This window comes from Columba livia, chromosome 2, assembly GCF_036013475.1.
Source record: "Columba livia isolate bColLiv1 breed racing homer chromosome 2, bColLiv1.pat.W.v2, whole genome shotgun sequence".
Taxonomy (NCBI): Eukaryota; Metazoa; Chordata; class Aves; order Columbiformes; family Columbidae; genus Columba; species Columba livia.
The window spans coordinates 108572371-108591705 of NC_088603.1; the positions used below are offsets into that span (position 1 = coordinate 108572371).

The 19335-nt window shown below is 41.0% G+C and overlaps 2 protein-coding genes across 16 annotated transcripts in view; one reads left to right on the forward strand and one right to left on the reverse strand.

Annotated features, from left to right (window-relative positions):
• Positions 1-4958, forward strand: part of PPP4R1 (protein phosphatase 4 regulatory subunit 1) — a 67599-nt gene extending 62641 nt beyond the window's left edge. For all 9 annotated transcript variants that reach the window (XM_065053139.1, XM_065053142.1, XM_065053144.1 and 6 more), the window contains 4 exons: positions 607-727; positions 824-958; positions 1972-2113; positions 3869-4958. In XM_065053139.1, the coding sequence (XP_064909211.1) occupies positions 607-727; positions 824-958; positions 1972-2113; positions 3869-4032 (562 nt within the window). In that variant the 3' untranslated portion in view covers positions 4033-4958. The remainder of the gene's footprint in view (positions 1-606; positions 728-823; positions 959-1971; positions 2114-3868) is intronic.
• Positions 4959-11084: 6126 nt separating this feature from the next.
• RALBP1 (ralA binding protein 1) overlaps positions 11085-19335 on the reverse strand; it is a 33898-nt gene continuing 25647 nt past the window's right edge. For all 7 annotated transcript variants that reach the window (XM_065053148.1, XM_065053155.1, XM_065053150.1 and 4 more), the window contains 7 exons: positions 17422-17771; positions 15847-16008; positions 15240-15371; positions 14623-14730; positions 13732-13853; positions 13197-13320; positions 11085-12916 (listed from right to left, as the gene is read on the reverse strand). In XM_065053148.1, the coding sequence (XP_064909220.1) occupies positions 12653-12916; positions 13197-13320; positions 13732-13853; positions 14623-14730; positions 15240-15371; positions 15847-16008; positions 17422-17771 (1262 nt within the window). In that variant the 3' untranslated portion in view covers positions 11085-12652. The remainder of the gene's footprint in view (positions 12917-13196; positions 13321-13731; positions 13854-14622; positions 14731-15239; positions 15372-15846; positions 16009-17421; positions 17772-19335) is intronic.

Below are 19335 nucleotides of genomic sequence, written 5' to 3' on the forward strand. Positions count from 1 at the left end.
ACCAGGATGATCAAGGCTGCAGCATGTGCCCTGTGAGGAGAGACTGTGGGACCAGGCCTTCTTTAGCTGGAATGATAAAATGAGCATGTTGTGATGACTAACTACAGAGCATCTTTTGAATTACATTTTAAGAGATCTGGTTTAACAACTGATCATGATATAATGTTTTTGCTACATTTTTAAGTATTGTTTTGATTGAGTAACTACAAATCACTTACCTGTTACTCCTGGTATGGAGATGTTCAATCAGCTGGTATTCAAATACGTGTGCACACTCCTGTGTCATCCACATCTGGATCACTGTGCTGTATGTACGTTGTAGCCAGTATCAGGATTCCTGCCTTGTAAATGCAACCTTGGTTCCCTTGCCTCTCTCCTAGCTTTACATTCATGCATCTCATGCAGCACTTTGCCGTTATTGTGCATAAGGGGCAATTTAAAATTTGCAAGTGACTTGTACTCAAACTGATGTCATTGAAAAATAGATTTCTTATGGCTGTTTTGCTTATTTGGCAGGTGTTGTCATAGAAATGATCGTATTCACAGTTAAAGCTACCTTTCTTCTTATTATAATGTGCTCTGTTTGGTTCTTCTTCTGTCTTGTAGGCAACTGATCTTGCTTCTAGATCTGTACAGTGCCAGAGACATTTATGACTACTTGCGACCTATTGCTTTCAGCCTCTGTGCAGACAAAGTGTCTTCTGTCCGTTGGATTTCTTACAAGCTGGTAAAGCAATCTAAGTAAATTGCAGATTTCCAGTTTCTGAGGGTTGGTGATCAGAAGTAATTTTTGTATTATTTTTTTTCTTCTCATTTCTTCAAGGTTAGTGAAATGGTTAAAAAGCTGTACATGGCTTCAACATCAACCTTCGTGGTAAACCTCATGAATGAACTTGTTGAAAAGTTCTGTAAATGCCGCAAATGGTCTGGTCGGCAAACTTTTGTCTTTATTTGCCAGGTAAAATGCCTTTTTGTTCATCTTTTTGGTTTTGTTGGGGTGGTGATAAGAATGAAGGCAGGGATAAGCAGCTGGAACTCTTCAGTTATCTATTGACACTATTTTAATGAATCTATGAGAACTTTGTTTCCAAGGAAATAGGTTTCATAGCTGCTTTCTTCCATGTTGCTCCATAGATGAGCTTGAATGCATCTTTAGCTTAGTATATTAACATCAGGTTGTCAAATCTGATGTTAAATATGAAACACATAGCAAAATAATCACTGAATTGGGAAGCTGCTTAGCTACTCAGCATGAAGTGAGATTTTTATAATATGCTGCAGCAGCCTACCACTTTTTTGGGTTATCCTTTAGAAATCAAGTGCTAGGAGTTGCCTATACCTCCTTACCCAGCTAGTGCAGCTTGGTCAAAACCAATGTATTCTCAGCAAAATAAGCAGAAGAGTTGCAACTGGCTGGGGTCCCAAAGAAATGGTCACGTTTGGAGGCTGTAGCAGAGGTGCAGATTGGGAGCCCACATGAATCCTGCCCAAGTGGGACAGTTTAAAAGTATTTGGAGAAATGTGAACCTGAGCTTATTTAGAGAAACATGTTTTTGAGTACAACAGATGTTTATTTAGATGGACCATTCTTGTCTTAATATAGTGCCTAGTTAAAACAAAGACTAAATCAGTCTTAAAAAGGATTGGGAAGGTATTTTACTTTTCTTCTCTGTTTTCAAATTATAGAGTGATTTAAAAAAATAATAACTAAATAAAAAGATGAAGGAAGTTGCCAGACTTCATACAAAATAAAGTGGGCTTCTGGCTGAGCCTGAATTTCCTCAGCCCTAACTTGCTTTATTGTGTACAGCTTTGTGCTAGAAAGTATTGTATCACATTTTAAAATTTTGTGGATACTACCTAGTGTATTCATACTATTAAGGTAATAAAACATGTCAGCTCTGATTACGTTTTGGGATTTTATCCTCACTGTGCTGAAATCTAATGAAATTGCTTCTGTCTTCTTGCCAGACTATCAGTGAAGATGACTGCCTGCCCATGGACCAGTTTGCTGTGCATCTGTTGCCACACTTGTTACACTTGGCATCTGACAGGGTTCCAAATGTTCGAGTCCTGCTTGCAAAAACGTTAAAGCAAACTCTTCTAGAGAAAGGTTAGTGGTCAGAAGGAGTTGCAATGGGCTGTGTATCTTTTTGTCCCTCTGCTTTCCTATGATTAGCTGGGAAAGAAGAAACAACATCAGATCTTGCTTTTAGAGTCTCCTTGGTGTGGAATGTTACCTTGGCTGAGATAAAACCATGAACCTCGTTGTGGTATGAGAGCCACTGTTGTATAACGCTGGGGAAATTAGAGTTCTTGCTCATCTGCCAGCCTCTTCATTCTATACCATTTTCCTTGAATGAACCAGTTTGTAGAGGTGTCACCAGGGCACAGAAAGCATGAACGAATAACTAGCAACTGTGAAGCTGTTGAGCAGCGCCTCTTGGTTAAAAAAAATCTGTTGATGTTCTGTATAATGAGGATAAAACAAAAACATCCATCCGTACAAATCCACCATCTGTTTTCTCACTGGAGGAGAAGAGGTGGCTGCTGTTTCTTTTCTTATATTTTATGATAACAGTGGGAAGAAAGTTTCTCTGGAGTCTCTTTAGGTAAATTAGACATGCAACTTTTGAATTGGAGACTTTGCTTAGAAAAGCATCCCCAATACATGGCGGATGCCAGAAGAGTCAGCAGTGCTCAGAGTCCAAAGCACTGTAAAGGAAAACAGCATTAGAAATATTATGCCATTTTGTAAAACAGCAGTGTCCACACTTGCAATACTTCATCCAGTTCTGGTTGCTTTCTTTTTCAAAACTATACACTGGCTTGAGGACCACTGTTTCTAGTGTAGACAGCGTGAAGAAAAATGCAAGATGTTCAAAATGCTGGACAATGCAAAAGGTGCCAACACGGGGAGAACCAGGCTATTGCTGGCTGTCTTGTGCATGCTGGAGACTCTAAGTGAGCATATGGAGACAGGGAAGATGGATCAGCTGATGTGCAGTGATTTACTGTTAACTGTGCCAAGGCTGTCACTGTTCTTCCTGTTATCATATAGTCTTGGTATTTTTGTTGTCATCTTTGTTAATTTTGTGTTCCCCACCTGGATGGTACATCTCCATTTTGCATTGCCACTGTATGAGCTTATAATACAGGTAGCCCCTGTCTCAAAGACGTGTGCGTGATTAGGGGTGGTGGATAGATTGTGAAAGGCAGATCTGAAAAAGTTCAGAAGTTTTTAAACCTCAGATCTAAATTGTCCTTCCTGTGAGCTGTTTGTAGTTAACACTGCTTTTATGCAACTTGTGTTGTGTAGTTTGTGAAAACTGTCAAGATGTTGGTACTTCTTGCACTCCTATTATCTTAGTTTTGTTGTTTGGTAATTATTTGGCAAGTCTGCCAGTGAAATTGAATGTCATGGCCATGGATTTGTGATACCCTCCCTCCATCACAAATACAAGCACGCTCCTCTTGAGTCTCTTGCAGGTTTTTTCTTCCTCTTTCGTCATGGATTCTGTCACACTTACATTTATACTGAAGGACCATAGAAGTCCTGTACTCTAACAGCACTGTTAGAGCAACTGTCCTCTGAAACATGGAGTGTTGTAGTGTGGGTGTTTGTTTGGTTTTGTGTTTTTTCTGGTTTTGTGGTTTGGTTTGGCTTGGGTTTTTTTTCTTTTGTTTGTTTGAAGAGGAACGTATTGTTTTATTTAGAAGTCTGTTGTGTGCCTGCTCAGATATTCCAATTTGACTATACACGTGCACTGTCTCCTGAGATTTTGAACCTCATCATAGTGTGCTGGGGTTTACATTGAAGTATCTACTGTCTTTTCCTCCTATAAGTCTTGTGCATTTTCTCTTCCAGAATATTTTCTAAATTCTGCCAACTCTCATCAAGAAGCTGTGGAGCAAACCATTATGGCGCTTCAAATGGATGATGACAGTGATGTCAAATATTTTGCAAGCATACACCCTGCCAGTACCAAAATTGCAGATGATGCCATGAGTACAGCTTCATCAACTTATTAAAAAGTTCTGAATGTTGCTATAATTAAAAAAAAAATAAACGAACTATCCTCAAATGCTTCTAAAATGGTTGATCTAAGACAACCTCTTCGGAAGGAGAGATTTCTTGCCAGACTTAACAGGTGGATGTTATCTAAAACTGATACCAGGAATTTTAAGTCAAGAAAAAGTGAACATACTTGTGTCAGCTTGACTTTAGAAAAACACTGCTCAGAGGATTATTTTTGCCACCGAAGCCTTAAATCTTCTGTCTTCCTGAACAAATGAAACTTGAATTGGCAGATCATTTTCATTGTAGAAAGGATGTGATTTCCAGAGACCTGCATTGTTTCTCCTGAGGAGTTAACTTAGCAAGTATTTTCTGTAGCAACTGATAGATAAAATGGCCAGAAAGGCAAATTCATACCGGGATATAAGACGTCCAGTATTAGCGCTAAAAGTTTTTATCATTCAAGGACTTGATTTGTGTGCAGCTGGGCACACCCTTAAGTGGGAATAACTTTGATGTTTGTAAATGGGGAAAAGTAGAAATTTGGATTTCTCTTAAGGGCTCAGTGCTAACACTAAACTAGAATTTGATTTTAATCCTTAAATGCAGCATATTGCTGTACCCATTAGCAGAAAATTTTGCTGAGTACCTGTGTCCTAATTATTTTCATGCTGGTCATGACCTAAAGGAAATTTATTAGCACATGTACTTTAAGTCAGGTATTTTTAACTTGATCATGATCGGCTCTGAGGTGCAACTTTTTTCTTCATATACTGTACATATCTGTGAGCCTCCTTGGAGTGCTGCAGTCTTTAATCATGTTGTTTAAAGCTGTTGTGATACAAGTTGTTCTCTACTTGTCCAAATAAAATTTATTAATAAGATTGAAAGCAATCTTGTGACCTTTTTAAGACATTAAAAGAATAAGTTTGAAATTTAAGTGACCTTTGTTTTTCTGCTTCTTTACACTTTGGTGGCTGTTGCAGGGGATGTGGTTTGCTTGAAGATGGTGAAGAATTTTTCATTTAGAGGTGGGATGTGCAACAGCACAGGTGTTCTTGGCCATGTAATTGAGGTTTTGCTAGATTCTCTGTCAAGCATCATGTGCTTGGGAACCTGTCACTCCAGCGTGAAGTGGCATCTTTGAAGAGAGTCTGAATATCCAGCTCAGTCCAGACTTACAAGAAACTGTGAGCTCAGACTGTGCTTAATCTACCTTCAATTCGTTGACTGCTTTAGTTTCCTCTCATTTAAGATGACTGATACCGTATCTCCTTCTGTGTCTTCCAGGGGCAGCTTGCTTAAATCACCTTTCTTCCAGCCTGCTGAACCTGATGTGTGTGAAGCTTATTTTCCTGAGGAGGTAGAAATGGCTGTGGGATCTGATCTTTGTGTTTTAGCAGAACATTTTCATTTATCAGTCAGGTGCCTGATACCCTGGCAGTTCAGCCTCAGGCAGGTGTCTCTTTTTTTTTTTTTCCCCTCTATTTTCTTGAGAAAACAGATTCTTTTGTAGTTTCTTCTCCAGAAAAGAGAAGGTTGCTATTTATTCCCCAAAGGCTTGTGTTTCTGCTCCAGAGCATGGCCATGGAGATGTTTAAGATACAGTCATCTCTGTCTGCCTTGAAGCTTCTTGAGTTTGTGGTGTTGTTGGGTTGGTTTGTTTGTTTGTTTTGTGTGGTGGTGTTTTTGTGTGTGTTGTTTTGGTTTTTTGTGAGTTTTTTGTTTGGTTTTGTTCTTATTGTTTTGGTTGGTTGTGTGGGTGGGTTTTTTATTTATTTGAATTTTTCTTTGTTTGGTTTTTGTTGGGATTTTTCTTCGGTTTTTTCTTTGCTTATCTCTTTTCAAAACTGGCTTAAAATTTGAAAAGGCAACTATATGCCCAGGTCAGAAGTTCCTGTAGGATAGGCAATATTCTCATCAGGTTTTCTGTTCCTCATGTTCTCTTATAATTGTTCAGAAGTCACAGGAAAATCCCTAGAGGACTAGGCAGTGTGACAGCAGTGCATCTGGATGACAGCAGATTGTCAGAAAACAGCGAGCTGTTCAGAGATAAGAGGGTTTCTGAGCTCTCCCTACTGCCATACGGAGAAAACTAAAAGTAACTTGTCCTCTCCCAGTCTAGAAATATGCATTGAGGTCTGGTTGATTTCTACGTTTTGTTCAGGGTGCATAAATCCTGCTGTCTTTCTGTTTTGCCTCAGTGTAATGACAGTTGAATTGGTGTTAGGTCGTGTGTGTGATTTTTTTAAGGTGAATGGGATCAGCTCTTTGTTCAGACCAGAGTGTGTCTCAGGTCAAATTCTAACTGTGAATTAAGTTAGAAGATTCACTGGAGGAGTATTGGGGCTTGAAAGAAATAGTAGTGTTTGGAGTCCAAAATGAACATGTCCCAACCTAATTCCATTATTGTACTAATGTAGTATTCACAGAATCACAGAATGGTTGGGGTTGGAAGGGACCTCTGGAGATCATCCAGTCCAACCCACCTGCTAAAGCAGGATCACCCAGAGCAGATCACACAGGAATGTGTCCAGGAGGGTCTTGAATGTCTCCAGAGAAGGAGACTCCACAACCTCCCTGGGATGGTGGTTCTACTAGTCCAGTAAAATGAAGCATTTTATCTGATCCCTTTGAGTATTTTCTAGTTATTTAAGGGTAAGACACCTTTAAGTTGAAAAATGAGATACATTTTCCAGATGCTTTATTTCTCTCTGTTCTGTATTTCTTCAGTACTGGTGCAGGCCTGTGAATTTGAGGGATAATTTGGGACTTTTCCTAAGGAAGGCTGAGGGTTTTTTGTTGCAGAGTGTCTGAATTCCCCTGATACATAACAACAAAAGTCACTCTCAGGGAAGAGGGCAAATAGCTGTCTTTCTCTCTTTTTTTTTCTTCACCCAACATGTCATGGATTTGTCTGCCTGTTCTTTGCTTCATTTGGTGATTCCCAAGAAATGAAAGGGAAGGGAAGACTTGCTTTATTCTCAGCATTGCCCAAAAGCATCTGATCTGCAGCCTGAGGGATGTGGTTTCTGTTGCTGAGCTCTGATAGGGAATTTTGTGGTGCTGGCAGCATTAGCAATGTCAGTAATTCAAGCTTCAGCTTGTCCCTAGGGACATGGGGTTTGGCAAAATGTGCATCTTGGTTCTGAGTGGTGAAAAAAGGAGCTGTTTTTTTCTGTGGGACAGTGTCTGGGAGTGCTCCCAAAGATCTTGGTGAATTCCCCTATGTGTGTCTCCCCTGAAGAAAGATTTGAGCTTTGTATAATATCTCAATTAATTTCTCCGTTGTTCAGGGTTTCTTGAGGAGGAGGTGAGGTGCCCTCTGAACTGTCATCCGTTGGTCCATGGTTTCCAAAGAGCACTATCATAGTTCTACCGCACCGTCTTGGTAGAATACCAAATCATTCCTTCACAAACACTTTTCCTTGTTGTCCATTTAATCTCTAGGCTCGCTCATCTTGGAGTTTCTTCATGGGAACATCCCTTTTTTCCCCACATCCTGGTTATAGCAGTGTGTGCCTTTCTCCTGCTTGATGTTTTTCACAGCAGGTTCTCTGTCTTCAGTTGTTCCTCCCCAGAGAGTGTCTGGATTTGGCAAGGCCATTTCCTCACCACGCTATGTTGCCGATTTCACGCCAGTAAAACTGGCAAATGTGTGGAACGCTCTAGAGGGCGGTTTGTTTTTAACCAAGACACAACTGACACTTGGAAATTGGGTTTTTTTGCTGTTTCGAGCATCCCAGATGGCCGTTGCACAACTTCTTGGCCGTGTGGACAGGATCCTGCATTCATTAGGACTGCAGAACAGGCGCACTTCAGCCCAACTGAAATAAATGTTTGCCTGGGCTTGGCAACCTCAGCAAGCGGAGAGACGACCATCCCATGCAGGTGTAGGTCTGGCTGTGGTGGTTTTCATGTTCTATCAATGCATTGTGCCCCCTGAGTTCGTTGATCCAGGCTTGTTGGTGCTTTACCCCTTTTGCCTGCCCTGTCAGAGGAAAGGTGGGCATTCACACAACAGGGAAAGTGGTTAATCTTTTAGTCATTTAGTGATAAAGTGGTTAAACTTTTCTTTATATACAAAGTTAGGACATACTGATAGGCCTTTTTCCTGATACCTGCCCACCTCTATTCCCCACAGCCCCCCCTTTTGGATACTGTTAGTAGAAGCTGCAGAAGGGCTGTCAGCTACTGTTATGGCTCAGCAGTCAGAAGGTACGGCCAAGGGCAGGTCTCAGGCAACAAGGGCTGCTCTCACTGCCCTGAGCCGTCACTGTACTGAGAACTCCTGTGTTCTGCAGTTCAGATGGGGGGATTTTTCCAGTGTGTGGGAGTTGGGGTTATCTGGTTGAAATCATATGCTTTGCAACATAATCCTTTGAACACTGGCAGACCTCCTTGTTGCGTTGTTAAGGTAGTCAGCAGCACAAGAAACTCCAGTTGTAAACCCGTATTAGCCCAAGTGCAAGTGCCAGCACTGGGCTGTGGGCATGGAGCACCCCTAGGTTGGTTCTGACAGGCGACACTTTGGGCATCCACATCTGTGACGGATGGAGGAGCAGCCAGGGGCTTGGCCCATGGCTCTGAGAGTGAGGCTGTGCCTCGTTTCCCTGGGGCTGGAAGGACTGACACCCATTCTCTGGTACTGTGTGGTGCTGCTGGCTTCTGCTATCAGAGTGTGTTCTAAAGAACACCGTAGAGAACTTGTGCTTTTTTAATATAAGCCGTATTTGGTCTGGATGAGGCATTTTCCCCTCTGCAGATGAAGCACTGTGAGTCAGAGGTGCATGCTGAAAAATTAAAACCTTGACAGATTAAGCTTGGTCAAGCCTCTTTTTGGCAGAGATTGAGGTTGATGGGCTTTTTTTTTTTTTTTAATTGAAAGAGAATAGCCTTACATGGTCAGCTGGAAAATTATTGGCTTCAGTGCATAGACTTTAAAGATTAGATTTAGCTCATTCATCTGACGGGACACAGAGGTAAAAATTAATCCCTCCAGTGCTAGTCTTGGAATCAGTGAATGGAGGTGGAAGCTTCCTGTGCAGGGGTCTTTTATCCTCATCATAAAGGATGATGAATTTCTGGAACCCCTGATGGTTCCCTGTAGGACTGTGCTCCATGACAGAGCTTTCAAAGCACCTCACTGCACTGGGGAGGAAACATGTCAGAGTTAGAACAGGCACCTTTTGCTTCCGTGAGAACGAAGCTGAGTCAGCCTTGGAAAGCTGGTGTGGGCAATGCAGAGCCCAGGAAGTCTGGAAGGCTGCCTGGAATCTTCCAAGGTGTTGGGGCACAAGCTGATGTTTTCAGACTTGTAGCAGGGATGTGATCTGAGAGGAGTACTGGTCATTTTGTTTTGTATTTTTTTCTTTCCTTATCTTGCAATAAATAAAAGACCTGCACCCTGTTCAGGCAGTAACAGTTTGCTTCAGGCTGCTCTTTTTCAGAGTAAAAAGACTTTATTGGGAAGAAAAAAAACCAACCTGCTTGGTATGCCAGATGGCTGAAGTTGGCTCATTGTCCCGTTGTATTTGAGCAAGTTATGCATATAAAAGCTGTCATGTTTCCAGTTAGATGAAAGTAGCCTGTTGCTGGTGAAAACCACTTTTGTGTCCTGATTCAGGTTGGCACTGGAGTCCGGTGACTTGTTTATATGGTGCTTCTTGCTCCTTTAGGTTTCTGACTGACTGATGTGACAAAAGCTGTTCCAGGCTTGTGTTGAAAAGGACTGTAAGATCATGTGAGGAGTGTAGTTGTCCCCTGTCCCACCATTCCCCCTCCTTTCTCTGGAGCAATGCTCTGCAGTGGAAACACTTAAATTTGCAAGAGGAAACCAGATGGGCCACAGCAACAAAACGTTTGTGACAAAGTCCAGCACACTAGAATGAACATTGCAGGCCTGTTTCTTCATTTCAGTAAAGGTAAGTCAGTCTGGTGTCTTTTGCAAAAGTCTGTCGGAGGGTCTGGTGCTGCACTCTGCACACAAAAGCTGCAGGTTATTGGGAAAAGTCTTATTTTAAGTAAGTCCATTTAAATGACACTTTAATTTAGATAAATTGGATATTCAGGATGTGCATGGACTCCACGCAGGCGGCCTGCTGTGCAGGCCTTGGTGCCATTGTGGGCAATGATGTGAGCGCTGCGTCTCACAGATTTCACTGTAGGGCACTTGGGTTGCATAAGGCAGCTTATGAAGTGATCTGAACAACATGCTCAGATTATTGTCTTGTAATTATTCGTGACTTTAAGATTAGCTCTGGCTTTTTCAGCTAATTATTTGCAACTGCTGCACGCAGCCTTTGCTAGCAAGGCTTTTTCACCACAAGCACCCCAAGTGTTGGGGTAGTGCTGCTGCTAGGGGATTTGGGGACAGCCAAACCCCTTGGGGGAGGTTAGAGGGGCAGGAGGAGCAGCGGCTGTGCCCGGGGCAGGGCAGGGTAGGGGGCTGAGGCTCGACCTCCCCCAGTGCTCTGACAAGGGGCCGTCATTGGCATGGGTCTGATTTGACCAGCGTTGACTGATACAATTTAAACTGCAGGAGTCTTATCAATAACTGTGTTTATCATTGGACGTATCATTTGAAAGAATGTAAAAGAAAATTTCAGTGAAACATCTTTCAGGTGTTTGGAAACTGAATTTCTGGTTACAGTTGCTGGACTAGTGCAGGAGCAGCAATCACACCTCTGTCTGAGACATCAGTGGTGCCACACTTCAACTGCATTGTAAGGCTGCAGGAGAAAGAACAGTGATCATGTGTTGGAAGTAATGATGTGAATAAATAAGATTTTCATACCTTTGCAGCTGAAATCTCTAGTAGTAACAGAGAAGAAAAGTCTCAAAATCTTTAATTTGATCAAGCTAAACTTGATTCAGCTGAGTTACGGAAGGTTTCTGTGACACTCAATTGCACAGAGTGTTCTTTCAGAGGAGAGCTATTTAGAAAGCCTGAATTTATTTTTCCATATAAACTTCTCAAACTGCAAGTAGCTGCCCAAGAAGAATAACTATTGTTTGCATTAGAAAAAGATATTATACATTATGAAGTAGATAAATTAGAAACTGCTTTCAAATGGCTGTTGAATTTATTTGCTTGATAAATACGATCCTAACAAAATAAAAGTTAACCAATATTAAGAGATTTGTCTGAAGAACATTAGAAAAATCCACGACAATTCAATAGGAATTAGTGTGAATCAAACAACAACAACAAAAAAGTTTAAATACCGCCAGCAAATATAAAATGTATGTAACGAAGGCAAGGGAGAATGCTTTAGTTTACATTTGTCATCTGACCACATTTTTCTGTGTTTATAAACTTTTTTTCCAAATTTTAAAAAAATACTATGCTGTTTTTCTATAACATATCAAAGCATTATTTGTACAAAAATCAAATCATGGCCAATGATTCACAACAGTGCAATAGATTAAAGAATATAACCACATCCAACAGGTGCTGAAAATAAATATCCAGATTAAAAAATAAGATAGCCTATCTGCACGCTGTGGAGTTTGCTGCCTGTGTCTGAACCCATGGGTGAGCATCTGAAACATCAAATGGCCCTTAAATGCCAGCCTGGCTGGAGGCTTTTGATGGGTAGAGGCAGGAAACCAGCCAAACCAAAAGCAAGTCCCGGGTGGTGGTTGTTTCTTTTCGAACAACACCACAGAAGAGGCTATTGCTGTTTGTTAGATTAGGTGCCTCCCATTGGCGTTGTTCTTCAGGCTTATTTGGAAAGCACAAGTGACTTGCATTTCTGCAGAGGGAACTGCTGTATTGCTTGGTCAGGCAGCTGGATCTTAAGTGACATAACCCATCCCCATCCCTGCCTAAAGCATCTGTCAGTCGCTTTCTCTGAGGGACCAAACATCTAAAATGGCTGAAGAAAAAGCTGGTGGCTTATCCGGCAGCAGTGTGAACACAGCCTGTCATAAACAGGTATGATGATGGTGGTTTATAAACGAGCAAATGGGTTACCTGTGTCGCTAAAAGACATGAACAGCTCTTGATGAACATTTCCATCATACAGGGACATAAATAACATCTCTCAAGTTTTTACATTTATTCAGTACATCTCAGAACAAAAATGAAGCTTAAGGGCATGTTAGGTAAACGCGATACCCCGCAGTCTCCCAACTTTTCAGCCAACCCAGAATAAATTTAAAGCTCCCTTGTATATATTCTGCATCAGAAAGGTATCAAAGGCACAAGCAAGAAGTGACTAGGTTAATAAGCAGAAATAATGGTGAATGAGGATGAATAGATTCACAAGGCAAATAATTAGTAAATGTGGGTGAGTTTTTGTTTATTTACTGAAAATGAGATCTTCCAATTCTGCTCCAATGAATGTAAATAATGATTTTGGTTTAAAATAAAACTGTTACTGAATTATTTTAAGTCACCTGAAGAAAACCAGTCTTGAAATAATCTGATACTAACTGGAAAACTCTTCTGGCCTCTGCAAACAAACCTGAGTCTGATGAGTAGAAGCCACGAGTGTTAGAGACAAAAGTCTCCAGGGCTTAGAAGTTTCTTTACAGAATGTACACAGCCAGCAATAATTTGTGCAGTTTGACTCAAATTACAGTAATTCGCACCGTTCAGTTGATTTTATGCATTTCCAAGGAGCCTGATCAAATTGGAGTTTCTTTCCTGTCTTTACTTGGCGATGGCTTGACTTGCTGCTCCTTGCTTGCTTTTGGCTGCTCTTTGGCTGCTTTTGTCTCCAGGACAGTGTCTCTTTGCTGCTGAGGAACACCCCCGCGTTTTTCTGGCTCCTCTTCTTCCTGCACCTGCTGCTCCGATTTCGCTCGCTGCAGCAGCCGAAGCTGTACCCGCAGTTCGATGATGGCCTCTCGCTCCTCATGAATCGCTTGGTTCAGGTGGTTGTTCTTTATCTTTTAAGTAAGGAAAACAAATGTCAGGGCTTCTTCTGACAAAGAACTGCTGTAGTGAGGGCGGCCACTTAGCCCTGCACGGTGAAGCTTTGCTGTTAACCCAGGCAGCAATGTGGACATGCACGCTACAGTGATTTTAAAACAGAGCCTGTGGGTTTTATGCCTACATGAAATGGATGCAAAAGTACCAGTTTGCACGTGTGCAAAAGTCTCTGCACAGACTAAATCAAGTAACCACTGAGGAGAAGAGCACCAATTAATATGAAGATGCAAATCTTACCTCCAGTTCCTCGTTCTGCCTCTGCAAATCTTCCAGGATGACCTGCAGTTCCTCCTCATCTTCACTCTCACTTTCACTCTCGGAAGAATATTCCTCGGTTTCACTTCGGCCGTGCTGCTGGCGACTGAAAGACCAATGACAAACTCTGATTTAAACGCTTCCTCGCGTCTGCCAGAACTAGAGCGGTATCAGAGTCAACTTCAGCCACTGAATAATCTGCAGTGGTTTTAAAAACAAAACCAAAATTTAGTTTCAAAGCTTAGTTTAGTAAACCTGTGATTTCCCAGGGGGGATTTTTTTAGTGCACAGGGTCTTGTTTCCTTTAGATGATAATTCCATTGTTATACTCAGAATTTATCCCAAGAGGTCCAAAGTTGCTAAGATTTCAATTTAAAAAGGCAGATTTCAAATGTGCTGTTCATAGGGTGAGCTTTTAAGTGTAATTTAGAGTATTGTTTCAGAAGAGCATCTATGTACTTCTAAGCAAAGGGTGCTCGCCTGGCAGGGTCTCTGATGTGAGCAGTGTCACTTTTACCTTTGTATTTCAGCTATTTCTGCTCGGAGACGATCTATTTCTTCCTTTTCTGAGGCAATCTGTCTCCGCAGAAACTGCTCCATGGCCAGCAGTTCTTCTTGTTCTGTTAAAATCTCATTCTCCTGCAATGATCAATGAGTTCACTTAAAGCCTTGACTTTACGTTCTATAGGAAAACATGAGCAGTATCAGATGATGCTTTTCTCTGAAATACTTTCAGAAGAAGTGGTTAACAGGCCTGCCTTGATTCATCAAGACCTCAAAGCAAATCTAAGTTCAAAACCAATGTCTGTTCTTGAATCCTCAAGACACTTGCTGTACTGAATAGTTGTGCAGATGATGCACCAAATCCTGGCACATTTGGCTGCCTGTTTCCTTAAATTGCAGGGAAAAGGTCTGGCTGACCAGTAAAATAACTAGAAAAACTGAATTATAAAATATGTCTTTGAAGATGAATGTTCAAGGAGCAAAGTACAGTGGAGAGAAGATCAAAGTTACTGAGGGAAGCAAAGGAGGGCAAAAAAGCCAAAACAGTTGCTTTACTTCCTTTGATCAGCAGGAGAGTAGTTAACAGCATTAGAACTGGTTAGATTTGGAAATGCTTTCTGAGTATATTTAAAAAAAAAAAAGAAGTAGCCTTTATTGTTAAATGGTATCTCCTTTCTGCTGTTAGCAAGGGTCTAACTCAGCGTTGGGTTCACGCCTGCAGTCAGCGTTGCTTCCCTACTTTATTTACAATTAAAACAAAGCCCTGTATTTTAATGGAGTGAGAGACCCCTTTAAACCTTCAACCTCCCACTGCATTAGAAAGAACAAAAGTATGTTCAATATTTCTGAAAGATAAGAAACAAGAAAATACCAGCAGACAACCAGGTAAGAGCCTGCCACCTACCTGTGCAAGCAGAATATTTATAACTTCTTCATTCTCATTCATTTCTTCTTTGGAGACATCCTCCTTGGAAAGGCTGGCAATTTCTTGTGCAATCTTTGTTTCACACTCCTGCCAGAGAAGGAGAACAACTTTGAAAAGGACAGCTTCTCCACTCATTCTATTTATTGTAAAAAGAGATGATTTTTTTTTTTTTTTAACATGTTATTTTCCAAATTTAGAATCACCATCTCGGTTGTCTTGAAAGTTTTCAGCAAGGTCTGTCTCTTCTCTGGGACATACCTCAAGTTTGTTAACCTTGAGTCTTCCAGTAATTCCTCTTGGTACTCCAGGACACATTGTTTGAAGCATATAATGAATACATGCTCTATCAAACACTTAAGCTTTTAATCATACTTTTTTTTTTTGTAAACAACTATGAAGGAGTGCAAAGATCTTGCTGTCCCTAGGGAGAGCCAACTAACTAGAAAATGCAATTGCTTGTCAGACGTGTAAAGTTAAGACCAAAAAAATCTGCAGTAAAAAGAACAAGACATGGTTTGATCTGTGTGCCTCTGCACTGTCAGAAATCAGGAATCTGTGATTTAGGTGTTTGGCCAATAAACAGCAAAGTTACCCACCTGTCTCTTAGCTTCTCTTAGTTTCCTCTTAAGAGCTGTTAAAATTCTTTGCACCTCCCAGAGTCTCTCTTCTTTGGATAAGTCTTTTATCCCTGCCTGCAAGTCCCTGTGTAAACAGTTCAGCAGGAACTCCTAGAAATAGTGCCAAAGAAATTAGTGTCTTTAACATATCATAGCAGGGCAGACTGAAAAGAAAAATCTTTTTGGTTTTGTGGCAACAGGCTTGTTTTGGTTCTCAATGCCTGACGTGTCGACCAACATCAAACGTTAACTTGCATTCAGCACGTGATCTAGAAGTAGCCGAAGAGCAATACTAAAGAATCCATGCTTTCAAACATGTTCTCCTAACCTTTCTCCCACAATAGAAGTACTGAAGACCACAGCAAAGCAATCCATGAAAGGCACAGTTATAATCATCACAAGACCATAAACACTTTCCACACATGAAATGGGCAGGAATATCATCAGTCTCTGTCCAGTGGTGTCCATTGACAGGACGATTGTGATTGATGGAATTAGAGTATGTTACAAGCTTATGTGAATTTACTACTGAAGGTACAGAGGTCAGGGCAAAGGTAAACATGAAAACAGTAAAGTAAATGCCAACCTGCCGCCTGATTTCTTCTTTGATGCTTTCTTGTGTTTCTGGAAGCGCTGGCATTGTTGCCATATTTGACCAGCGAAGGGGTTTTGTCACCTGCTTCAGGGTCACATTCCCAAAGAACTCCTGAACATGTGTGAAAAATACATACAGGACACGGTTGCTGATCTGCAAGGAAAGGCCAAACAAAATATTGGTTAAGCTCATTTATTCACGTCATCTTTACCTGCAATGCACAGTATCTTTCTCCAGAAACATGCAGCTTTTAGTATGGCTTTCGGTGAGTTGTAGTCCTGTTAGTTTGCACCAAGAGGTTAAAATCTGAATTTAAAATGATACTTTAGATGACCCAGTGCTGACCTCATGGAATGACTTCACTATCTCTCTCTTACCTGTGTATCTGAGGCATTTTTATGCTAAACTCAGAATTTTCACACATCTTAACCTACCACAATTATTTTCATTACTGGTAGATACAGAAATGTATTACATCTTCACGCGTGTAAAGGTTGTTAGTGACAGCAACAGGTAAGAGGGAACACCAACCATAATGTCCTATGGCCGCTTGCTGGTACGTTCTTTCTCACCCCCCCAACCTGTAACTATTTTCTGTAACTCTCAGCTGATTTAATATAGTAGAAAAAGTATCTGGAAAGAAGCTGCTACTGTACTCCTTGTTTTAATACAAGCCAGAACAAGTATTTATTTTGATATTATATCTTCCATTAAAATTCAAAAATTTACTCTGAAAGATGAGTGTTTTGTTACTACCTGCGTTTTAATTGCTAAAATCTACTTCACAACAAAACATGATGGGGCCTGTGTTCTTTTACAGTAATTGTTGCTTCTTTTGTTAGCTAGAAAGCGCCCGGCACAGCAAAATAGCCACGAATACGCAGCCCTTTTGCGACTGAGTCTCCACCTAGACTCTTAATTATAAAGCGAAGCTTTTCTAAAGTGTGCATTTCCTTCTAGAAGACCCACACCAAGTAACACCATGTTTCCATTATGCACAGGACTAATTCTGAGCTGTATTTAAATATTTCCAAGATGTTTATTAAGGAATTAATCCAGAAACCACAAAATCTTACTGGAAAACTCAGTTGTTTTTCCCCAGCCATTTGACTGCAGCCACCAAAGCCATTGTACCGAAGCCACTGCTGCACCAGGAAGATCTATTTGCAGGATGGGGTTCATCAGCTTGTTGTTAAAATCAAGCAACAATATCCTCTTCACTAAATTGTCACTGAATATAAAGCTCACAGAAATTGTGTATCTGCATGAATTATTGGGCAAATTCAACATTAAATTACTTCTGTTCACGACAGAAATAAAATCCTGAGAGCATCTTTGTAACACTCTCATAAGAACCCAAGTATCAGACCCGCAGCATGCAAGCTCACATTCAGAATGCCTTTTGTTCCCCCTTTCCCAGCATTTTAGGTTCCTGAGGTATAAAGAGAAGCTGTAATTTAGCTTTACTGTATCAGACAATACCTGATTCCCACCTGAAAAAGAATTCCTACAAAGTCTGCCTTAGGCTGAAGTTCTGCTTTAACACTTGCTGTGTGGTACACGTACCTGGACAGTAGGGCTGAGCACTATAGAAATATTCTGGATGTTCATTTTTGTTTCCAGTTCCTTTGCGATAACATGGTCCATGTGCACAATCAGCCAAGATATCAGGAGATGGTTACACTCTGGCAACTCCTTCAGCAACCTCTGGCATTCCTGAACTTTCTCAGCTTCTGTGCTCTTCCCACAAGCATCTTCAAAGCGAGGCATTAGCTCTTTGGTAAGCAAATTTTCAGGCAGTTCTCGTAGGTACTGTTTCAGCAAGCTGGCTACTGTATTGGGCTCATATTCTTCCAGGTTGGGAGATTCTTCTCGATCATAGGCTGCTTTTAGCTCATCAACTTTTGATTTTATTCCTTAAAATATTTAGAGCAAGAATTAAGAGAAATCTTCAACTGTAAACGTATAATAGTTATATTTAAATTTGGGCGGGGGGGGATGAAATTGTTTCACCTTTCCTTATGATTTAAGCTAATTGAGGAAGGCCTTTTAAAGGTTATCCACATGTAACAAAGTTCATAGAATCACAGAATTGTATCAGTTGCAAGAGACCCTCAAGATCATCAAGTCCAACCATAACTTAACTCTAGCACTAAACCATGTCACAAAGAACCTCATCTAAACACCTTTTAAACACCTCCAGGGATGGTGACTCCACCACTTCTCTGGGCAGCCTGTTCCAGTGCTTCACCACCCTCTCCGTGAAGAACTTTTTCCTAGTATCTAAAAAAGTTAAAAATCATTACTCAAAATTATGTGTTCACTGCTTCTAAAAGACTGACTACTACTACGAAGCAAAATCACAATGGTGCCGAAGTTCTGAATCAGAACTGGTGCCAGCATTTCCTTGCATCAAGGAACACAAAATAGGGTGATGAAGGGCAGGGGAACATAAGATCAATTATGTATTTGCATTTAGCATCTTTCTGGCTGTTCAATTATACACCCTTAAGCCAAGTAGCAAATATGCTATCAACTCAAATATTGTGCAACAAGTTCTACCTATAACAGCTTTCCTCTGTCAAAACAAACCCCACACTTTTTCCTTTCCAGACTTCCAGCTGGCCCTTCTCAGCAGAGGAATCTCACACAGGATTCCTGATTTGAGGCACTGCATGAATAGAAGTGTGTTTACACAATTACTCAACCCAGCCAAGACTTTCTGTAAAGTGTTTTTATAACTCGGTGCCATTCCAATCTCCTCAAACTCAGGGAAATTTCATTCTTAAAGCTCAAACACCCACTTGAGTTACATCAACTCAATGTGCTGCTTGGCTTGGCTCATACACAACCAGCAGAACTGGGTGCACTCAGCCCATGGTCAGGGCCAGGTAAAATGTGCCCAGCTTCATGTCCAAGGAGTTCAGTCATCACAACAGCTGATAGGTTGTTAAATCACTGCAATCCTCTCCCTGAGCTTTCCATTTAAACAATCTTACACACACAAGAGGGTGCTGTTGCACTGGTTTACACCTAGAAAGTACAAACATCACAAAGGATTTACAGAAAACACACCTTGTGTGAAAATTCCCAATGCATTATGTGTTGAAAAAAACCACACAATCGGAATGTTCCGATAGGCAAGACGAAGAAACTGCTGAAGCTGCTGCGGTCTTCATGCATGCCTACCAAATACCATGTAGATCGACAGCGTGAAGACAGCTTAATGAAGCCATTACAATCATTGCTTACTGTTTCACAGTGCTAGGCAACTTGTTCCAAATACTCTTCCTCAAATTCCTTTTCTCACTTGTTCTTGCTCCCTTAAACATACCCACAGAGGTACTTACACGAGTTATACTGCAGATGCAGTTCACAAATAAAGGGACTGTTTTGTTGAACGTGACTAAAACTGATGTTTCATTTATGCAAGCTGGTGTTACTTAACTACCATGGTTAATAGGCCCGCTGTTGCTAGGT